The sequence below is a fragment of the Thermobia domestica genome, chromosome 14 (genome assembly GCF_964235325.1).
Source record: "Thermobia domestica chromosome 14, izTheDome1.hap1.1, whole genome shotgun sequence".
Classification (NCBI taxonomy): domain Eukaryota; kingdom Metazoa; phylum Arthropoda; class Insecta; order Zygentoma; family Lepismatidae; genus Thermobia; species Thermobia domestica.
Genome location: NC_137467.1, coordinates 153860906 through 153883690, shown reverse-complemented (window position 1 = coordinate 153883690; position 22785 = coordinate 153860906). Strand labels below are relative to the sequence as shown.

At 35.3% G+C, this 22785-nt stretch overlaps 1 protein-coding gene across 1 annotated transcript in view; it reads left to right on the top strand.

Moving 5' to 3' along the window:
- The window catches only part of LOC145670413 (phospholipid-transporting ATPase ABCA3-like), a 541163-nt gene that overhangs the window by 431441 nt on the left and 86937 nt on the right, over window positions 1–22785 (top strand). Inside the window, exon 21 of the mRNA XM_081739072.1 lies at window positions 18625–18887. Within this exon, the coding sequence (XP_081595198.1) occupies window positions 18625–18887 (263 nt within the window). The remainder of the gene's footprint in view (window positions 1–18624; window positions 18888–22785) is intronic.

The following is a 22785-nucleotide window of genomic DNA, read 5'->3' as shown; positions in this document are numbered from 1 at the left end:
CCAAAACAATACAATAAAGAAATAACTTTTTGTTTCCTCTGATGACGTATTTATTTAGAATTAGCTTACTATTTATTACTAATAGCGATTGTTTTTAGTTTATGGTATGGTATGCTTAATCATTCCCTCTCCGTTTTTTTTTTAACACAGCAGAAGTAACTTCAAACTTCAACTCACTGCGAGTATGTCTGTAAAAAACAAAAAAAACGACCTGCATCTTTACACACAGCGTGACGAACACAATCACAGCCATAGCTCGTTGTCTGTTCTAGTGTTTTCTTTGTGTGTGTGTGTTCCTTTTTAGAGTATTGACTCTCTCTCTCTCTCTCTCTCTCTCTCTCTCTCTCTCTCCTTTTGTTTCATATCAACAAGTGCAACAAATGCAAGTCTGTGTAAAAAAAAATCAAGAATGCTTCCTTTAAACAAAACTAAATTTTACAGCTCTCTTTGTGAATAACACGAATGCTTCCGACGAATTATACAGTAGCGTGAAAAACTGATAATAAAATGATCTAACATGCATAAGCTTCTTTTTCTAGCGTGACTTGACAACACATTAAACATAACAAATTAAATTTTGGGGATTACAAATTATCACATTACGTGTCGGTGTAGGCCTATTCGTTTTCACATTCGAGTGACGAAAGAAGAAAGTGTGGTTATAGTTATAAAAACCGAAAACCAGATTTCAATAAATTCAAATTATATGGCTCCTACATATCGAAAAAATGATTTTTCGCTGTCTGTCCATCTATTTGTCTCTCGGTTCGTCACGCTTTTACATGCACTCAAATAGAGGCCATACTGTTCAACGTATCTGGACCGAATTCTAGACGTAACGTTTTAATAGCATACTATCTTTCGAATTTTATGTCCTTCGACATCTAAAAGTAAGGGTAATTTACTGAAGGATTAAAATTTAAAACAATTCAATTTTCTCAAGTAAAAAAAGTCATTTTATTTACTTTTTATAAACATATATTTTATTAACGAATCTCCACCGCATATGAATAATTTTTCTGAAAAAATATATATGGTGTAATTTACTGTATGGTATGCTTTCTTTTTGCAGAATTTTCTCAACCACATTTCATAAATAAACGTATCATTAATAACCTAACAAACAACTCGTTCGAAGGAGTAGCTTAATCTTAGGGTGAGCTTTGCCCCGATAGTTTTCCCATTAACGCCTCAGGCAATTTTGTTCATATTTCGTAAAGAAATGTTTCATTAATAAACTAACATACAGCATAAATCGTTTATTCCGATAACATACAGAAGAAGTGGTTTTCTCAAGGGTTGAATTTTTTTGGACAATTTTCTCAGTAATAACTGAGACAAATTTGTTCTAATTTCAGTAAAATATTTTCTGTAATAATCTTACAATATGGTATAACTCGCTTGTTCCGAAAAGAAAAATCCAAAAAAGATACTTTGACAGTGAATTTTTTCCCGACGATTTGCTTAAAAATTACTCGATATACTGTCAAAATTACAGATAGAAGAGTTTACCTTTGGGGGTAATCTTTTCCCGATGACCTTTCTAAAAAACACTCAGGAGATGTTTGTTGTTCATATTTTATAAATACATGTGACATAAATAACCTAGCTATATGGTATAATTCCCTCATCCGGAAAAACTAGAAATGGTATATTACTTTTGACAGTAAGTTTTACCCTGCGATTTTCTCAAGAACGACTCAGGCGATTGTGTTCGTATTTCATAAATAAATGTTTTACGAAAACACTAACAATATAGCATAGCTCGTTTGTCCTTAAAAGATCCACAAGGGATAATTTATTCTTGGGGATGATATTTTCATGATTTTCTCAGAAATTATTCAGACGCTTTTGCTTATAGTTCACATACAATTATATCCTTAATAATTCTAATATATGGATCAAGTTATTTCTAACGAAAATATGACTAATGGGTACTTTACTTTTGGGCCTGAAGTTTCTTCTAGCAAAGTTTTCCAAAACATTATTTTATTCGCAATTTCCCAAATAAATGTTTCAATAATAGTTACAGCCCAACATAAGTCAGTGTAAAAAATTCGAGCGAGAAAGTACAGTGCGTTTGCTCCGTATCCTTTCTTAAATATATATATTTTTAATGTTATACCTAATCACAATTTTCCGAACAAAATCGAAACTTCTTTTTAAATGTGCCTTGTTGTGGTCAAATGGTTCAAGTGCATTGTTTCTGGATTTGATTTCCAGTGAGAGCTAGTGTATTTTCATCCAAGAGATGTGACACGTCGCTGCAAAGAAAAAAGTGTTTAAATAAGCCTAACCAAGCTAATCAACAAAAGAAATAATACAATGTTACGAAATTATCGTAGAAATGTTGTTAATATTAGGTAGGTGCGACTGAAATGTCCAAACGATTATTGTCAATTCCAAAGGCCTTTGTTTTCGTCCGGCGGGAGCTCATGTGATTCGGATTCTACGTTAATCAGTAGTAGAGATGCAAGGGCTCGAAAAAAAAAACCGGCTTTTTTGGAAAAAACTCGGTTTTTTCTGCTTTGGTTTTTTGCTTGGGAAATTTTGGGCTTTTTTCAAAATTCTGCTTTAAATCGATAAAGCAGACTTTGTTTCGCTTCTCTATAAGACAGAAAGTCATATAATTAGTGGTTGATGCCGATAATAATATAAAACCTCGAAAGTAAACCATGAATTTCGAAAAGATATTTTAAACAATTTTACTTCAACATTTTTACATTATGAATTCCAAAGGATTAACCAATGTATATAATAAACACATTTTAACCTCCTATATTCAAAAGTAAGCAGAGTTGGCAAGAACCATGGTTGTTTCTGAAAATGCCAAAAACCCGTTTTGGGGGGGGGGGCAGTTTAAACCAGGCTTTTTTGGGGTTTAAACCAGGTTTTTTGATTTAGATATTTTGCTTTATGTATTTATATTACATATGCACAGAAATAAGTTTGTTTCGCCTTGGTGTTATTATTCAACAACGGGGTTATGCTGGAAGAGGTCCCATAAGCTTAAAGAAGTCCGGTCAGTAAATTTCTTAAATTGAGAAACTCCCGCCCTAGCCATCGGGAAAATCCCGTCATTCTTTTAAATGTAAAACAATAACGGGAAAATCCTGTAAAATTTAATTTGCATGTAAATTTAAAGGTCAACGTATTATAATCAGTATGCTAAAACTGAGTGACACACAATCATAGTCAACGTCTTGCGAATAAAATCAGAAAAATAAACACACTGCTGAACAAGACTGCACTTATTTAATATAAAAACACATTTACACGTGACGTTTCGATCTTCTATCCAAGATCCTCATCAGACGTGAGTGTACGTCTGATGAGGATCTTGGATAGAAGATCGAAACGTCACGTGTAAATGTGTTTTTATATTAAATAAGTGCAGTCTTGTTCAGCAGTGTGTTTATTTTTCTAAAACTGAGGTATTAAATTACAAATTTAGTATGTAGGTATCATTGAAAGTCCAATCGAAGCTAATGTTGGAAGCTAAGTAGGCAATCGATAAATTTTACCAATTTTAATCAATATATTTAAGCAACCTTCGCTTCTTTATAAAACAACAGGCATGCAGAAATATATAATTTGGTTTCGTTTTGTATGTTTAGGCTTAACATCCTTACGTAATACCGAGGTTATCAAGGAGAAGACTTTCGCTTAAAGTGACATCCGAAAGAGTACTTGGTTTACACATGAAAGAAGGGTTGTGGTTCGACCGAGAATTGAACATGGGACACCTTGATTAAAAGGTGAAAAGGAAATAAGACTAATGCAGATGGTTTGACATGTGAAACGTCACCATGAAGTTCACACGATTCGCATTTTTGTTCTTTTAATTTTTTAGTTTAAACCAGTTATTTAAAAAAAACAGCTGGTGTAAACGAGCCAACCCTAAGAGTAAAAACTTCTTTCAAAAAATACACATCATCATCATCATAGGTATTCTGCCTTTATTGGCAGGTCACTTGCTGCAGCTGAGAAGCTTCCATGCTCCACGGTCCTCCGCTAACCTTTTCGTCTTCGCGTATGATCTTTCTGTTTTTATATCGTCAATTAATTGTAGTCTCCTTCGCCCCCTCCCTCTCTTTCCCGACACCATACCCTCTAGGACGTCCCTCATGATACAATCTCTTCTTAGGCAATGTCCCAACCAGTTTCTCTTCCTCTTCTTAATAATGTTCTTTTCTCACCCACCATTTCTAACACTCTCTCATTCGTTTTCCGCTCGACCCAACTAATTCTTTCCATTCTTCTCCACACCCACATTTCGAAGGCTTCCAGTCGATTTTCGTCACCTTTACGTAATGTCCACGTTTCCGCCCCATACAGTACAACACTCCACACGAAGCATTTTATGAGTCTTTTTCTCAACTCTTTGTTCAAGGTCCCACAAAACAGACTTTTCTTTCTTTTAAAGGCTTCTTTCGCCATTCCTATCCTTGCTTTTATTTCACGTTCGCATTTCATGTCATTACTAAGAACACTACCCAGGTATCGAAAACTATTCACTTGTTCTATTTTCTCCCCTCCTACTTTTATATTTGACACAGACCCCTTCGTTCCAATCACCATGGCTTTTGTCTTTCTAACATTTATTTTCATCCCATATTCCTCAAAGCCCTTTTTCATTTTTCTAACATTTTATTGATTTTCTTTTCAGATTCTACAACAAGGGCCATATCGTCTGCAAATCTTATACATCTAATCATTCTACCTCCTAGCGAAATGCCATCATCATCACGTAGGCTCTTTTTCACTATTTCTTCTAGATAGACATTAAATAGTGTTGGCGAGAGGCAGCATCCTTGTCGAACTCCCCTTCCAATTGCACTCTCTTCCGTCAGTTCTTCCCCTATCCTAACACTTACTTGTTGGTTCATGTATAAGTTTCTTATGAGTCTTCTATCTTTCCATTCCAACCCTATCTTTGTTAGAACTCCCAACAACAATTCCCAATTTACGCGGTCAAAAGCCTTTTCTAGATCAATAAATACAACATACACCTCTTTCCCTTTTTCTATAAACCTTTCACCGATCACCCTTAATAATCCAATAGCATCTCTTGTGCCCTTGCCTCTTCTGAACCCGAACTGCTCTTCCTCAACATCTTTATTTGTTCTTCCATATAACCTTCTGTTCAGTATTCGGAGCAGAATTTTAGCTGCATGAGATATGATACTAATAGTTCTATAATCCTCACATCTCTTTGGGTTCGATTTCTTAGCCATCGGTATCATGATCGTTTTCAGAAAGTCTCTTGGCCATTCTCCTGTTTCATATATTTCACTGCATAGTCGCCATAATTCTTTCTTTCCCTTGTCTCCTATATTTTTAATGAATTCAATTGGAATGTTATCTATACATTACACAAATAACTAGCAAAATTGTATGTAGTATTTTTACTTCAAAATATTCCATACCCTCTTTTTGAAACAAAATAAAATTAAAATAAAACATAAGAGAAATACTTAGATTTGTATGATACAATTAAAGGCTGCACATGGTTCTGTATATTCTTGAAATTCTACAGTCAAGTTTTTTATAACCACCATCAAGGGCGCCCATCAGGGGGGTTAAGGGGGCACTTGCCCCCCCCTAGAGGAAAATGTACTTCAGAATATTGAAAATCCAATAGGATTTTTACATTAGTTACAGCAAAATTTGAAACTATTTTTGAAACGTCGCTTATACTTGCCCCTCCTTGGAAACCACAACATGGGCGCCCTTGACCACCATCACGGTTTACCCAGTCCTCAAGTTTTCTGAATTTTTAACAAGAGGGATTCAACATATCATTACGGAACAAAAAAAAAAAAAAAAAAAAAAAAAAAAGACTACGGAATATATTTAAGTTAAGCTAAATACAACTGCACAACAAACGTGACTGAGTGGTTGGCTTTTGCGCTTCTATCGGGAAGTCAGGGATTCAACCCAGCATTCGACCATTCTGACAAAGCCTTCCTTCATTCCATCTGAGAATGTAGAAATAGTGCGTGTACTGGCCGACTAGGAGTGTAGGAGTTGGCCGACTTCCTTTCTTATTGTTTTTAAAGCTTATTATTACTAATTACCAGCAGTGACGGTTTTGCGAAGGTTAGAGGATCGGCCTTTCGGACTGAAGCCTATTCTCCAAAGTTGTGGAATGTCTAAAACGAACGAAATATCTATTAGTTATGCCTTAACTCATAAACTTTAAGCTCCCGTCAAATAAAAATTACGAATGTTTAGAAAAACTAAACATTAGTAGTAAGAAAACCTCTCCCAAAACACTTTTTTAAATTCGCCACTGATTCTCAGTATAAAATGATCTTCAAGGTTGTATCCGGAAGATTATTGCTAAACATATAAACGAAACGAAATATTAGTTACGCCTGTACTCATAAACTTCAAGCACCTCCCAAATAAAATTAGGACTTTTTAGAAAACGAAACAATCAGAGAAACCCCTCCCAAAGTACTTTTCTAAATCCGCTATTGATTATTTGTATAAATTGGTATTCAAGGTTGTATCTGGAAAATTATTGCTAAATCATTGCACAACTACAGTATAACAGAAATATGGAAATACGGTTTGACGGACATATTGAAAAACGTATGCTTTGACGGATATATAGAAAAACGTAAGTTTAACTTTCGTGCTAGAAGCTGGAGTACTAAGCTCTTAGAAATGAAACACGGATGACAAACTAAAATGATCTAGAGAAGGAAAAAAATGTCGATAACTCAAAAGTTAAAATAAAATTAAATAACCTGTAAAATTGCCCTCAAATACTACATTCTTCATGTTAGCTTTAATTCGTAAAATATGTGCTCCATCCATCTTGATGGTGAATTACAGAGCTAAATATGGCATTCAGGTCGTGGAAATCTTATCTAACTATAGAATATACTATAAGAAAGCTATTTGGATAGAAAAATCATGAAAATGAAAAAAGACAAACTTTCCAAAATTCTCGTTTTTTTTCCAAAAAAGCCGGCTTTTTATGTGAAAAAAACCATCGATTCAAAAAAGCCGGCTTTTTTGCATCTCTAAAGCCTCGCTGCTGAAAGGGGCGTTAAACCCAAAATCACATCACACATCTTTGTTTTCGCCTTTGTTTTAAATGTCTCTGTTCATGAGATCCTTAGTGGCTAAGGGGTTAGCGTACGCGCCTTTGGCGTGGAAGACCCGGCTTCGATTCCCGGCGAGAGCTCACGTGCTTCGGAGTCCACGTTAATCAGTAGGCCGACGTCTCATATAGCTTCGTTGCTGAGCGAGACGTTAAACTCAAACTCAATGTCTTTGTTCATAAATGTCTTTGTGTATGGTTTTGCATATACGTGGCATGGACATTAAATTTTGATTTCTACGCCATATGTATCTAACTACATACACAGCTATAGAACGAACACAACAAACTTGGAATATCTACATTGTTTGCGTATGGAAAATAATCACGCTCTACTGCACAGGAGAGCCGTGTGTATGGAATTCCATACACATGGCAATCAACGTAATAAGAAATGTATAATAATAATAATAATAATAATAATAATAATAATAATAATAATAATAATAATAATAATAATAATAATAATAATAAACAGAAAACGATACGATCACTTACATAATATATAAATATAAGTTAACATTTAATAAGCATATAACTGCAATGGAATTAAGTTGTTTCTCTCTCTCCCTGAACGCAACAGCCCTTATTGTGCTAAGGCGTAGAAGGGAACTTGTGGCACTCACGATTTGGGGCGGTGTGTGGTCACAACTTCGGATCCCTTTGTTGTTAGTCCTAGCTTTCTAGACGGATGCAGTTATTCCCGGTAGAATATACAAGCAAATAGATTTTGTATTACTATTAAAGTAAATAATTATACTCATTCCCTCAATGTGATACTAGTGGTTGCTTAACCGTATACAGACAGCTGATCCATGGAAGAATCGTTGATAATAATAATAATAATAATAATAATAATAATAATAATAATAATAATAATAATCATCATCATCATAATCATAAATAACAGAAGCTCGACAAATATTCTTGCAAATAATAGGAAAAAGTTTTCGTCACACAGTTCACGCTCGCCGCGTTATACCGATTGTGGCACACTGGAATATAGGGTATGTTTTTTTTTTTTATTTTTTTCCAACTATTCCAACTACTTCAATTGAAATGGATCTATAATAATAAGAGAGTGAATTTAGTCTTCTTACCCTTCGATTTAGAAATAAGGTTCGCGAGTATTTCATAAAAGAATAATATACTCAGAATTGTATATAGTAGTTTGTTTTATCCGAAATTACATACTTCCTGCAACTGTTTTTTGATTGAAATGATTTGAAATGAAATCTTTAAGTTTTACGTCCCACGATTATGCCGGATAGGCTAAAGGAGACAGTGATGATAAGAAATGAATGAAATGATCGAGTGAAGAAAGTGGGATAAAACGGGAGAACCTCGAGAAAACCCACGCACAGTGTTTGTCCAGCACAAGGTTCACTTGGCGCGAGCATAGATCGAACCAAGGACTCCATACACCAGAGATGAACGCTCTACCACTTAAACACCGTGGGCTCTGAAATTACTTAAAGGAGAAAGGGACTACTTTATGAATACATTTGTTAAAAAATACCAGCTTTTCGTGAAATATTGCTTATTTACAGGGGATGATTAAAGCTTTTGGGGACCTAGAACCGACTGTTTTAAGGGGGCCCTATGTTAAGAATAGTTCCAGTGCATAAATTTTCTTTTCTGCCTTCCACAGCCTCATAGGCTTATGGAACTACTGAGAACTATCCTGTAATATTTGAATGTGCTCCAAGTTTAGAATAATTAGTTTAGTTAAATTCATTATTAACAATTAAATAATTGCATTCATTATTAACAGGTAAATAAATGCTGCTGATAGAAAGACTTAAATCTAGCGATACCGCGAGCGTAACGAGCGGAAAAAAAATAGCATCGGTCTGAAGCCTATAATATAATAAGTTGATTACTATATTTTAGTATTAAACAGAGGGATTTTAAAGAGCCCCCTGAGCTTGGGGCCCCGAAGCCTGGGCTCCATTGGCTCCGCCCTTAATCCGCTAATGCCTATAGATTATAAATTAAAGGGGACGGGCCTGGTCCGTTCTAAAAATTCCGGCCCGTGCAGACCTCTAGCCCCTGTGTATATGCTATCTTTGAAAATACAGTAGAGTTTCGCTTATCCGACATGAAACAGGCAAGCAGAACGCCGGATAATATGGATGTGTTAAGGAAAGACCTATTAAAAGTCAAACTATGATATAATTTTACATATTACGCACCTAATTATCATGTTTTTCAAGAAACAAATACAATGCATTGACTCAGTGACGTATCCAGCGTGAGGTCCTGGAAGCTGTCCCTTACCAAACCTCAAGCACTTTTTAATAAACCTACTTTTTCCCTTTTGAGGTTCTTTTATGTCAGATTACTTTGAGTCAGTGTCCAAACTGTGGACAATGCGTTGTTGTTATAATTCTAACAAGTAACACTTACCAAGTGTAACACTTCGATTTTGATAAAATTTGGCAGGTAGATACTACATATAAAATAAACAAATAAGTGCTTCTTTATTTTTTGCTGAAAAACGGTTTTAGGGGACAAAAGCCCTCACCCAAAAATTTGAAAGTTGACACCCGAAAGGCAAAAACAAGTGGACCAAAGTGAACGAAATTGTGAACAGATATTGCGGACATAAAATTAGGAAATACGTGTTTTGTATTTTCCTGGAAAAACCGGCTAAGTGGGGCACAGACCCCTCCAAACCTTTGATCATGAAATATCAAAAGTGCTAATAACAGTATGCCAGAAGTGCCTAAATTTACATGAAGAATTGGAACAAAACTTTGTGTTAGTACAATAAGCAAAAAATAAACAAATACGGCTTTTTTATTTCCTGCGAAAAACGGTTTTAGAGGGCAAAAGGTCCCACCCAGAATTTTGAAATTGGACGCAAGAAAGGCAAGAAGAAATGGACCAAACTGAATAAAATTGTTCACAAATGTTGTAGAGGTAAGATGAGGAAATACGTGCTTCGTATTTTCCTGAAAAGGAAAAAAAAAACTGTTGAGTGGACCGAGGCGTTGAGTGTCGGAAGGAGAGGACCGAAGCGAATGAAATTGTCTGTAGATATTGGATATGAAAAATAAAGCCTCTCGTGTTTCACAAGCGTCTCCATCAGATTTCTTCAAATTTGGCAGATTAACAACAAGCACAAACAGTTAGCGTATTTTGTAGTATATCACGAGGCAACTTTAACCCTTATAATGTTTTTCCGCATAAACAAAAACACGTGCGGAATTTCCTGTTTGTTGTTGATGTGCCAAAATTGATAGGGACATCTTAAAAACACGAAAGTCCTTACTTTACATACGGTCTATACAATATCTACACACAATTTCATTTGCTTCGGTCCATTCCTTCCTGCACTTTTACGGTAATATTTACTTTCTTTTTGGAGGGGTTCTAGGCCCCAACACTGTTTTGTCGTACAAATTAAAACGCATTTCATTTATTGTTTTGCAAATTGTCCCTATACGAAGTTTCGTTGCAATTCTCCATACTCTTTAGGAACTTCTGACGTATACTTATTTGCACTTTTAATATTTCGTAATCAACAGCTTAGAAGGTCCGTTCCCCACTCAACCGCTTTTTTTTTTTTTTTCAGGAAAATACGAAACACAATTACCTCAATTTACGTCTAGAATATCTATGCACGATTTCAAAATTTTGGGTGGGGAATTCTGCCCCCTAAAACCATTTTTTCGCAGAAAATAAACCCGTATTCGTTTGTTTTTTGCGTATTGTCCCTACACAATGTATCGTTCAAATTCTTCATGTGCTTTAAGCACTTCTGACATACTATTATTAGCACTTTTGATATTTCACGATCAAAGTTTTGCAGGGGTCTGTGTCCCACCCAAACGTTTTTCTTTTTTCTTTCTTTTTTTTTCAGGAAAATACGAAACCCGTATTCCCTCATTTTTCGTCTGCAATATCTTTCCACAATTTCATTCATTTCGGTTCACTTCTTCTTGCCTTTCGGGCGTCAACTTTCAAAATTTTGGATGGGGGCTTTTGTCCCCTAAAACCATTTTTCCGCAGAAAATAAAAAAACAGGTATTCGTTCAGTTTTTGCGTATTGTCCATACACAAAGTGTCGTTAGAATTCTTCGTCCTTTACACACATCAGACATATTCTTACTAGCACTTTTGATATTTCATGATCAAAGGTTTGGAGGGGTCTGTGATCCACCTAACCGTTTTTCCAGGAAAATACAAAACACGTATTCCTTCATTTTAGGTCTGCCATATCTGTGCACAATTTCGTTCATTTTGGTCCACTTTTTTTTTTTTTTTGTCTTTCGTGCGTTAACTTTCAAAATTTTGGGTGAGGGCTTTTGCCCCCTAAAACCGTTTTTCCGCAGAAAATAAAAAAAAAACATGTATTCGTTTATTTTATGTGTAGTATCTGCCTGTCAAATTTTATCAAAATCGGAGTGTTACACTTGGAAAGTGTTACTTGTAAGAATATACCGTAATGCCATTGATACCAGGTGGAATTAAAGAACACTTTTAAATGGGATTACAATTTCGTTTCCATTCTGTTTATAACATTACTATATTAGAACGATACGCTCATTGCCATTTGCTATTTTTGTTATGTGATATACGTAGCAGACAGTTTTCCTTACATCTCTCTAGAAAATTTTTTTTGATTTCGTTTGTGTTAGAATGCAGTTTCACCGGTTCATAAATGAAAAGTAAGAAATGTTTAAGAGAAATACAGAACTGTTGCATTATTATTATTATTATTATTATTATTATTATTATTATTATTATTATTATTATTATTATTATTATTATTATTATTATTATTGATATTTTTGAAACATTAAAATTACGTGCTTACTAGCTTTCGTGTCGGGCCCTCTCCGAAAAGTAAAGCTGGATATGTGCCTGCACTGAATGATAGACGTATGAGTCAAGGTATAGACGGGCGTGCTAGGCGATCGAGTCCGGAGCATCAAAAACAGACTAAGACCACAACTTGCAGTTTTTCTTGCCAATTGATGCTGCTTTTTACCTGCTATGATATGTCGGATAATAATGTGAAATAAACGAAGGTCAAGACCATGGCGTATTGGTGTTTCATGCACCTAGACCTGTAAAATATTTGTGCCGAAAACATCTTTCACCCAGTAGCTAAATTTGTGGGTATGATCGCACATCTTGCCTTATAAAGTATAGTCTTATAAAGAATATATAGGCCTATAGCATGCTAAAAACCTAAAGACCAAATTCAATGATTTTCTATAGTTTTGTTTTTTAATAACGGGAAACTTGTTTATTTCATCACGATAAATCACGTTTGATACTAAGATGTCTGTTTTTGTCTATATATATTTTTCATACTTTATTGGAGACAAATTTGTTTTTTTGTTTTGTTTTTTTTTTCCAAGAAAAGAGGATGATAAAAGAAGCTATATAACAGCATAAACTGAAACCAATGGCTATTACTAATAGTACACTAATTCTAAATAAATACGTCATCAGAGGAAACAAAAAGTTATTTCTTTATTGTATTGTTTCAGTTTTTATTAACATACAAATTATACACTTCTAAAATATTTCGTAAAAAAATTGAACAGGATCGGATGAGATTCGATCTGGGGTCAAAACAGTATAAGAATTACTAGTCCGTCACTCTACCCACTTCACCACACAGACTTTCTTTTGTTGCTTATCTTTTTCTTAAGAAATAATGCTCATGGCTATAGAGCATGTCACTTCCAAACTTAAGACAACAGTTTTTCTGTTTGTTTATATATTTCCGTACAACATCTTGGTTACAGAAGCTAATTTATATTTGGCAGACAATTTACACCCTAGATTTAAGCCAATAAATGCAATATTTTACTCCACTTTCCTGTTCCTTGATTCAACTGTTCTGTTACCAATTCTGTAATTCCCTCTACAATCGTGCTGTGCTACTCCAAAAATTCCCTCGAAAACATTATACACAAAATCGAACATAATTTTGTTTATTATATTTTTTTGGAAATATCTCCTTAGATGGATTGCTTTCTATTATCTCCACATACTAATAACTGAATTTTACCCATAAACATAAGGAAAATGAAATAATTGAAAAAAATCGTGAGTTACAGTATACGCGCAATTTTTTTTTTTTTTTTTTTTTTTTTTTTTTTTTGCGCATGGGAGTACTTTCGAGGAAATGTGTTCAAGAGAATTTCTAGCTCCAGAATACAAGTGATAGTTCTAGTAGAAGGCATCTATTTATTTTCACAGTTTAAATTGAACTGTCAAGAAAGTAAATGTACACTTATTTGTGAGTTTGGCATCCTTGCATCAACTGCTGTGAAAAATATGAAAATGAAATCAGTTAAATTCATACCTTGGTGGGGAGAGGCAATGAAAGTCTGAAGCACACACTTCAAAGGGACAGAAATTATAAATACAAATTATGCTTAGTAGAGATATGTGAGAATAAGAAAAAACTATGAATGAATGTATGAAACAAACAAAAGTGGCATAGAAGATTAGAAGATCGCTGCAGATTGGAATTGTCTATAAAGACGTTAATGATAATATCTTCAAGATGAAGTGGTCGCGGCCTGTATATTTTTTAACCGATGCACGTAATAAAATGTGTGTGAGGACTATTTTAATAAAAATAAGAAAAGTTGTAGGCCCGAATCTCACACGTACAAAACGTTACCGCTTTTGTAATGCCTTAGGCAGACACAAAGAGATTAACCTTAGCAGTTTATTCTCTCGAACTGGTTATGTAATGCATGCATACTCTGAAGTTCTGTTTGTGCAGGTGTATGTTGAACATAGGTAGAGTAAATTACAGTCCGGAATCATTTTCTCCCACTACCGCATTTTATTCCAAATTTCTACTATAATACAAAATAGATATAATTTCTCTAATGTTTGTGTAAGAGTGGATGTCTCTTCGACTCTCGGCAAGGAACCCTCAGTAAGCAAGCTACGTGAGGAGGGGTAGGACACTCAATGCTACAGAGAGGGGTTAGAGTCCTGACAAAGCTCCACTGGAAGCTAGACCGGGGTTGTGATAAGGATTCCCAAAAGGCTTCACTGCAAGCCAGGAAGTAAAGAAAGCCAAAAGCTCTACTGTAAGTTAGAGGTATTGGGTTTAGATGAGGTAGTTCCAGAACTCCAGTGTAAGCCAAGGAAGGAGATTTGACCAGTCAAGACTGACGCCTATTATTGAAATCCTTTCAGTTATATAGGTGTTGTCCCTTCGTCGTCACATGACCAGTGGTGTGACTGCTGTCTCTATCGTCTGCGACTATAATTATCCGTGGTAAAACGCACATGGTTGAAGTTTGTAAATAGAAGCACATGCAGGGTATTTGCAAACACAACCATGCGGAATATTATAATATATGTATAAGGCATATATGTGTAAATAGTTGATAAGTTACAAAACCTTAATATGACGAATCATTCTAAATTAAAATTCCATACTCCTGATAAGCTCGAAACAGAAAAAAAATCAATTTAAAACTAAGAAATGAGCTAGTTCCTCACAGCTATTTTTTATCTCACATTGTGGATGTGACAACATAGCACTGAAGTCTAACCGAACAGATAATTACTGTCTGAAATTACCGCTGAAGGGTATTTTTAAATACCTTCTTAGCCACATCTATTACTAGGATGAAACACTAAATAGAAGAAAACTTTAAGCTAAATTATAAGTAAAAAAACAGCAACTTACAACAGAAGCGAACCCTAAACCTTTAAGTTAGTAGACCAAAAGAGTAACCATTTACGTCACAGACCCAATACGATATTCACCTTTTGTTGTGCTGGATTATGTGCGATAGAAAAATTGTAACTTTTTATTTTGTCATTATCCTTTTTTAACAATAACTTTACAAAACGAGAACTCGCTTGCGAAGTTTAGTTACAAGCAAGTTATGGTGTGGAAGTAGTCTAATTTTACAGTTGTTGAAGAAAGAAAAGTGTTAGTTAGGTACATCTCGTAATAGATTACTAGAAAGCACTATCCTATGTTTCACAACCATCTAAGGCAAAAGTATATATCCTTCAGTAACATATACATGATATAACTTACTATGTCAAAGCCTCATGGTTCATAGTCTCATTACGTTCATTGATAAGTTTTCTTTGTCAAGAAAACGCAAATTCTTTGCAAGAAGTAGATGTGACTCGAACCCATGATAAAGCAACGAACTTTGCGTTTTCCTTGTAAGTCTGACATGATCTTACTACACCATTTGGATTTGGTTCCTCTCTTGACAGTTCTTGACCATTTGACCAAATACTTGGACCATCTATATGGATTACACAAGTTTTTCTTCTTTTTAACCATTCCTTATATCTGTTCACTACATGGTAATTATATATTTGATATACGCTATCCTGCACAAGTTTGGAAACACTTTATGTCTCGCAGGAAAACTGTTGGATGACTGAGTTCTGTAGGAGGTTTTGGTGGCAAAACAGATGTAACAGTGGGGAAATAGTAAATGGCCTTTCGCTAGAGTAGTTACAAACCTGAAGTGGCACTAAAACAGTCAGGATTTTGCTATTCACTCGGAGATCTGTTATTTGTATAAGACAATTATTGCCAGTAAAGTATAAACTAGCACGTCGGAGCACATGGTTAAGTGGCAGAACGTCATTTGTGTGCAGTGTGTTTGCATTTACCATTGGAAAGGTGCCATCCAAGAATCAGAAAGTGTTGAGTTAGGCAGAAAATGTAGAAAACTTAAGTGTAGCGATTACTTTCGTAGGGTTCCTTGTAATTAAAGAGAAGGATGCTAGTGGAGAAACCGTAAACTTCACCCATCAGCGCGATATCAAAGAAGTATTCATTTTTGTTATTGTTAAAGTTATTAGTTACCCAATCGGAAGGGTTGAGGACATTCGACAATTACGAAATTAGGTGCTATGAAACGATGAAGAAGAAACAAAGAGGCCTTTCAAATTTGAGACCTTTTGATCATTTTTAGATTCACCAAAAACTCATCTGCTGAGTTTCAACCACGGAGTAATCTCGTGTTGTCACCTTCTCAATATCACTGAAAAGAAGATCTGCAGCAGCTTACAAAGCATTGTTAAAATCTTGCATAATGTCTTTACTAAACACACCTTTGTGGACACATTTTTGCAAGATACCATCAGCTACAGCAACAGGAACTTTTTCCCATTGCTCTATAGGTGCCGCGACATGTCAATATTCGGGTAGATGAGACTGCTAACTCAATAGTCAAGATGGGGTCCCGGGTTCAAACCCTGCTCCCGCCAAGTGAACTTTGTGGTGGACAAACACCGTGTGCGTGGGTTTTCTCGGGGTTCTCCCGTTTCCTCCCACTTTCTTCATTCCACCATTTCATTCATTTCTTATAATCACCGTCTCCTTTAGCCTAACCGGCATAACCGTGGGACGTATAACTCAAAGATTTCATTTCAATAGTCAAGAATACCGCACTGGAGCACTCTCTACCATGGTCTGATCTCAGTAGCTATATGCGCTTTCATTGGCGAGGAGAATTGAAAATAGCCCGTGAGAAGTTGAAGCTACTCCTCAGCACTATTATAGCACAAAAAACCTTATACTAATAACTTCTATAATTTCATATTTATCATTTTTCTGTTATACTGTAATATGGATTTGTGTCAAGTCGTCAAGTAAAAAGGTTTTATTTAATGTACTGTTCTTGACTCAAATATCTTTTAACAGATAGGTGAAGTACTAAACTGTATAAGATACAGCTTCACTTTTCATATTTATGCTATGTCTATTATTAGTTTTCTTTCGATTAAATATTTTTTATGGCTACATAATGCACATACTCTCTGCGTATGCAGTGTTTCATTCTCGATTCAGTTACTACTAACGCACTCAGAAACGACCATTGGTCGGTTCTGAAACGGAATCTTAAACACAAAATTAAAGAAATAATCAACGTTTTGCCTCAACCGTTATTTCCGATGCTTTTACTTCATCATTAACTGTTCTTGAATTTGTCAGGAAATTCAGAAAAACTGATACTTTAAAAAGGAGAATTTTAAACTTGAGACGTAACGTAAAATTAGTATGATTTAGGAAGACAGTAGACTCCCGAGTATCCGGCTCGCAACTATCTGGCCTCCGTACTGTCCGGCCTAGTTTAATTTTATCCTAATTAAATGAGGAAGGCAAGGCATTGCATTGGCAACATTGCCGAGGCATTGGAAGTGGATGTCTGCTGCTCTTCTCCTACGTGTCGTGTGCAAAATAGAAGTTGTACAGGAAAAGAGCAGCGCCCTGCTGCTTGTTCATTGTTTCGTCAGTATCAGTGTTGCCATACTTGGTGCAATTGTACCAAATTCAGCCCTTTTCGTTATTCATCGGCCCGTTGGTACCACGTTGGCATTTTCAGCCCCTTTTGTGAAAGAGTTGGTACAATTCTACCCAATTCAGCACCATGTAACAAATACTTGTCACATTTTCTAAAATGTCAGTAAGACTTTTTTACATCTCACGTTACTTATACTTTGCGTTGGACTCTTAAAAAAATGCTGTTGAACTTGCATTCTGTGGCGTTGCACCGCTTAACATTAGGAACTTTGTGTGGAAAATTCGGAATTCGAACTATACTGAAAAAAAATGACGCAAGATGGGCGCTTCCGCACCGCGCATGAAGGAGACGAGAAGGAACTAGTGTGGTGGAAATATTATCTTCAAATCCTTAAAAAAAAAAAAAAAAAAAAAAAAAAAAAAAAAAAAGGTAACATCACACAAACACGTTGAATCAAGTGTTGAATATTCTGAAGAAGACCAGTGTGTGCTCAAGTAAGTCTATAATTTATGTCATTGCAAAGATTCTACACCAAAAGATAATAGCACGAAAAATACATTGACATAATTGCTGGCGTAGCGGGCTAAGTTGTTTACTAGTGACGCTATATTGACGAATATAAAGGTATCCGAAAATTTCTGCGTTTTATAGATCTATATCGACACGTTGATTTGTACTCTTGTAAGAGGGGTGTTGTTCTAGAACATTCTCTCTTTCAGTTTCATGTTATACAGCCGTGTATTCCCTAGTATAAAATTCAGCCCTTTTTGTTTCAATTTGGTACTATTTTTCAGCCCACTTCAGAGCTAGGACTGTGGCAACACTGGTCAGTATATAACGATACAGTACGCTTGCCACAATTCCTGATTATAACTACAGAGTACATACATTACTGTATTCTTAAATTGTTCTTGGGGTATGCTATTTTTTAAAGTGTACTACAGTGAAAATTTGAAAATGGGTGAGAAACGAGAAAACGTTATAGTGACTATGGAGTAGAAAATACGCAAAGAAATTAGTTCATGGAGCTCTGGCCTATGCGACTTTTTTTTTTTTTTTTTTTTGTTATCCTGCTACAAACTGTTATCCTGTTATCCTGTTATCCTGTTTTTTTGTTATCCTGTTTCGTTACACTAGGCCGGATATTCGGGAGTTTACTATATGCTGAATATTGAAATTATGTTAATGTCTACTGCTCAATAAAAAAAAGTAATTAACATCTACTTTCAGAGGCAGAAGCAAAATCTGTTCGATCTTCTAAGGAACTAATGGAGAGAGACACTTTATTAGTTGACAGCTTGGTGAAACACTATTGGGGTTTCTGTGCTGTTCATGGTGTTTCGTTTGGAGTAAAGTCTGGGGAATGTTTTGGTCTCCTAGGAGCAAATGGAGCTGGAAAAACAACGACGATCCGAATGCTAACGGGAGACGAAGTACCTACTGATGGGAATGCTTATGTCAAAGGATACAGTTTGAAGGAAAATACAACGAAGGTGATAGAATTTTCTTTATTTCTTTCTGTTTCTTTTTCCTTTAACGTTCCAGTATTATCACAGAGCTTAAAGGAAATGGCGTTAGTGAGATAGATGATAATGGTAGAATGGAGCATGTGGGAAATAAGATGAAAACCTCTTTAAAAAAACACTTGCACAGTGTGTTTATTAACCACAAAGGCATTTGCCGAGATTTCTTTCTTTCTTACATAACTAATTGAATATGTGGTTAAAACACAAAAATTCCAATCAAAATATAAAAATAAAGAAATGTTTAGGTTAGAAGATAATCCTGGAATACACAGATAATTTCTGTACCTTTTAATAACAGATAATTGGGCCCAACTGCTGAAATATATTTTTATAATTACGCAAAAACGTTTTTATTTCACTTAATTGGGCATTAAAGAGGTTATTAGTATAAAACACAATGGCGGCCATTTGTTAAATATAAATACGAAACGTTGTTTATTCTGAACTGAATTTCAACGTTATCTTCAACTTTACTTAGGTCTTCAACTCTTCCCATGGTCATTTACATCACAATTAACATTACGTATAAGATCTACAAAGGTACACTCCTGTTCACAGAAACCTAGCAACTCGTTCAGAGATTAAGTCCAAAAAAGTGAGTCTAGATGCATTCCTATTCCTATAGATCTGTACAGAGGGAATTGCGTTTTCCTTCTGTTCTCTATATAGACACTAGCTGCAAAAAATATTTGTACTGACGGTAGCTAAGCGTAATGAGGCACTGAGTCTTCCTAAAGAAGTTGTGAAATTTGAAGATCGAGGGTTCGAAACTCGGTCTGAGATATTTTTTCTATTTATTTATTAAACACAAAAATATGATGAAATAATTAAAAGTGTACTATTTGTTAAGCATGTAAATTTTAAGTTGAATGCTTGACCGTGTATGTATTTTTTCTATTTTATTTAACAAGAGTTTCATTCCCGTCTGAGGATGGACGAATATTGGAAGACAATACCTTCTCTGTGCTCGGAGATATTTTCAATTTTATGGAGCGTTTAATGTGTAGAGAGGTTGCAGGTTGTATGATATTACGAGCTGAAGTAGGAAAACGTATAAGCGTGTACGTCTTGCAGCTAGAGTCCATATAAAGAACGGAGTGAAAACGCAATTCCTTCTGTTTAGATCTGTGAGAACTGTGATGGAACTAGACTCACTTATCTGATCTTACAAATGTTAGTCTCTGAAAGGGTTTCTAGCTTTTTCTGAACAGAAGTGTACTACTAGGTGTGCCCAAGCGATTTTCAACGACTTATTGTTTTTAGAAAACAACTATTATAGAACTTTAAATAGAAAAAAGCAATTCACCAATCCCCAGATGGTTGTATAATTAGAGAATATGAGGGCCACTTTATGAAATTAGTTTAGATTATTTTACTCTAAATAATGTTCTAATTTCTAGAATCTAATTTTCTTCGCACATATTCTAATAGCTAAGTACAGATTGTTAATATGCCGGCAAACTGATAAGCCATCAAAACGGTTGTTCATGCAAAAAAAAGAAAGAAAGAAAAGAAATTATTCCATTAACCTCCGCCAACTTTTTAATATGGCAAACTAAACATGTGCAAACAACACAAACCAATTTGTGCTAGGTCGTCACTCAAAACACAAGCGCAACCAGTTCGTTTCAGTGAAGTTCTGAAGGTTCGATACGTTATTATACGTTGTTCACGTTATATACGTTCGATACGTTATTATACGTTCACTCCACAGATATTCGGCATATTCTCAGATTAGGACAAACAACTTAATGCCGTTAGAGTTAGATTAGTGATTACGTTAAAAACCTTATAAAGACATTTTATTATAATAAGTCATGTATAAATGTATATTTCTGATACTAATATTGCTAAATACGTATGTTGTGTGTGTTGTTTACTCAATATGATGGTAAAAGAGCTAACGTCACAGTTCTGTTTTCACGTTATTATTTAAGTTAAATGTTGGTTGTCTACATACATAACTTCCTTAAATAATTTCTCTTTTGTACGTTAACATATTACAGCTGTAAATTTTCCAAAAAGTGGCCCCCATATTCCATATCTGCTCTCTGATGGGATGCAAGGGAACCCAGGATGAACATAAGTCCTGAAAATCTAAGCTACTGAAAATTTAATTCGACAAAAATTATGTCAGATATTAATATCAGATTTATGATTTGACCTCAAAGTTTGAAAAAGCCAAGCATGCCAAAACATGCGATGGTAAAGAACTGGCGCGGTCCTATAGCACTCCTCTGAGTATTCCCGAAGATAAGGTTTATTTATTTCATTTTTCCAGCGTTATATTGTTTCAAAATGTATCACATTCATATCCCATTCATTTGATAATTACTTGCTTTGTTTGCATTCAATGTATAAAAATAACCGTAATGTTTAGAAACAATGTGCTTTACAAATCCCACAGAAACATTTATGTCAATATTTTGTATCGTTCACTTTCGCCATTTTACATTCAGTTGAAAATGCCAAGAGGATTATGATTGCCCTATGAAATGTTTTCACTACGTGCAATGTCTTTCTTTCGTATTTGTTTGCTGATTTTGATGTGGTTACTTAAATTTTCAAAGCAGCACTAAAGGGTGTCCCGAAAGTAATAGCGTAAAATGAAACCACGGGTTCTTGACATCAAAACAAGAAAAATGTTTATAAGACATTTAGTCCGGAAATGGACAGGGACGAAGCTAGACAGCTTCGAATGTGGGGGAAAGGAACTTCACACCTGCCAGCAGAATAATGATAGGAGCTAGGAAGGGGGTTCAGAAAGACATAAAAATCATATCGGCTTGACATGTTAAGTGCGTGTTACATAACTGCATCAAAGATTCCCCATACGTCATTTAGGATAATGAAACGGTGTAGTAAAGATGGAAAACATACAGAAGAAAAATTGTTATCATCGCACGATTGCACGCACATGCACAATGGAAGTCAAAGTAAAGATCACTAAGCATATTTGTATAATCTCAGGGGCAATGGAAAGTAGTATGCCAGATAGAAACTTGCAGAGAGAGGGTAAAAATAAGAACAAGTGCATCTAGTTGTGCCATGTAATGAAATAACAGGCAGAATTCACAACGGCGTATTGTATTTGTAACGTAGTATCTTACACAGATAGCACTAAAGCCTATGACAAACATCTTGGCATTTCAGCTAAACGAATAAAACGAAAGCTCTGACGTGACGTTGACTATGGCTAAGGGGTGTGACTATGGCTACGCAGACATACTATAGCGCGACCAGGTGATAGGGGATAGACGTGGATGTGTACAAAATAAACGTGGCAGCACCGCTCGCCTCTCATTTGCTAGCAGCATTTAAGGGGAACTTGGAATGCCGCCTTCAAATGCCAAGATGTTTGTCATGCCATTTAGAAACTACTAGGTCATACGTGGCAACAATAACCGTACCTACAGAAAATGTTCAAACTTTCGTATGACTTCAAAGTGCTGTCCTCTCACATCTATGCAACATGCTAATCGTGAGTTTCAAATGCATTCCATCATTCCCGGGTGTTGCGTAAGTGTTCACACGCACCTTCAATGCGGTTTTGTAAATCAGCACTCCTATCCACTTCCGCACTGTATGTTATATCAACTTTTTTCTTGTTTTAGTACAGGAATCTGGGATTTTATTTGTCGCTATTACTTTTAGGACACCCCGCATATTTCCAGTATTTATAATAGTTCGTATTATTTTATTTTAGTCCCAAATAATAGTAATAGGATGTACAAGGATAATTCGTAAGTCCTACAAAAAGACATTGGATAATCTTCGACATTTTTACAATTTGCACGAAATTTCTGGAACTAACCAGTTGTTGTTCTATGGTTTACAACACCATTCCTTTCACACGACAAATGTT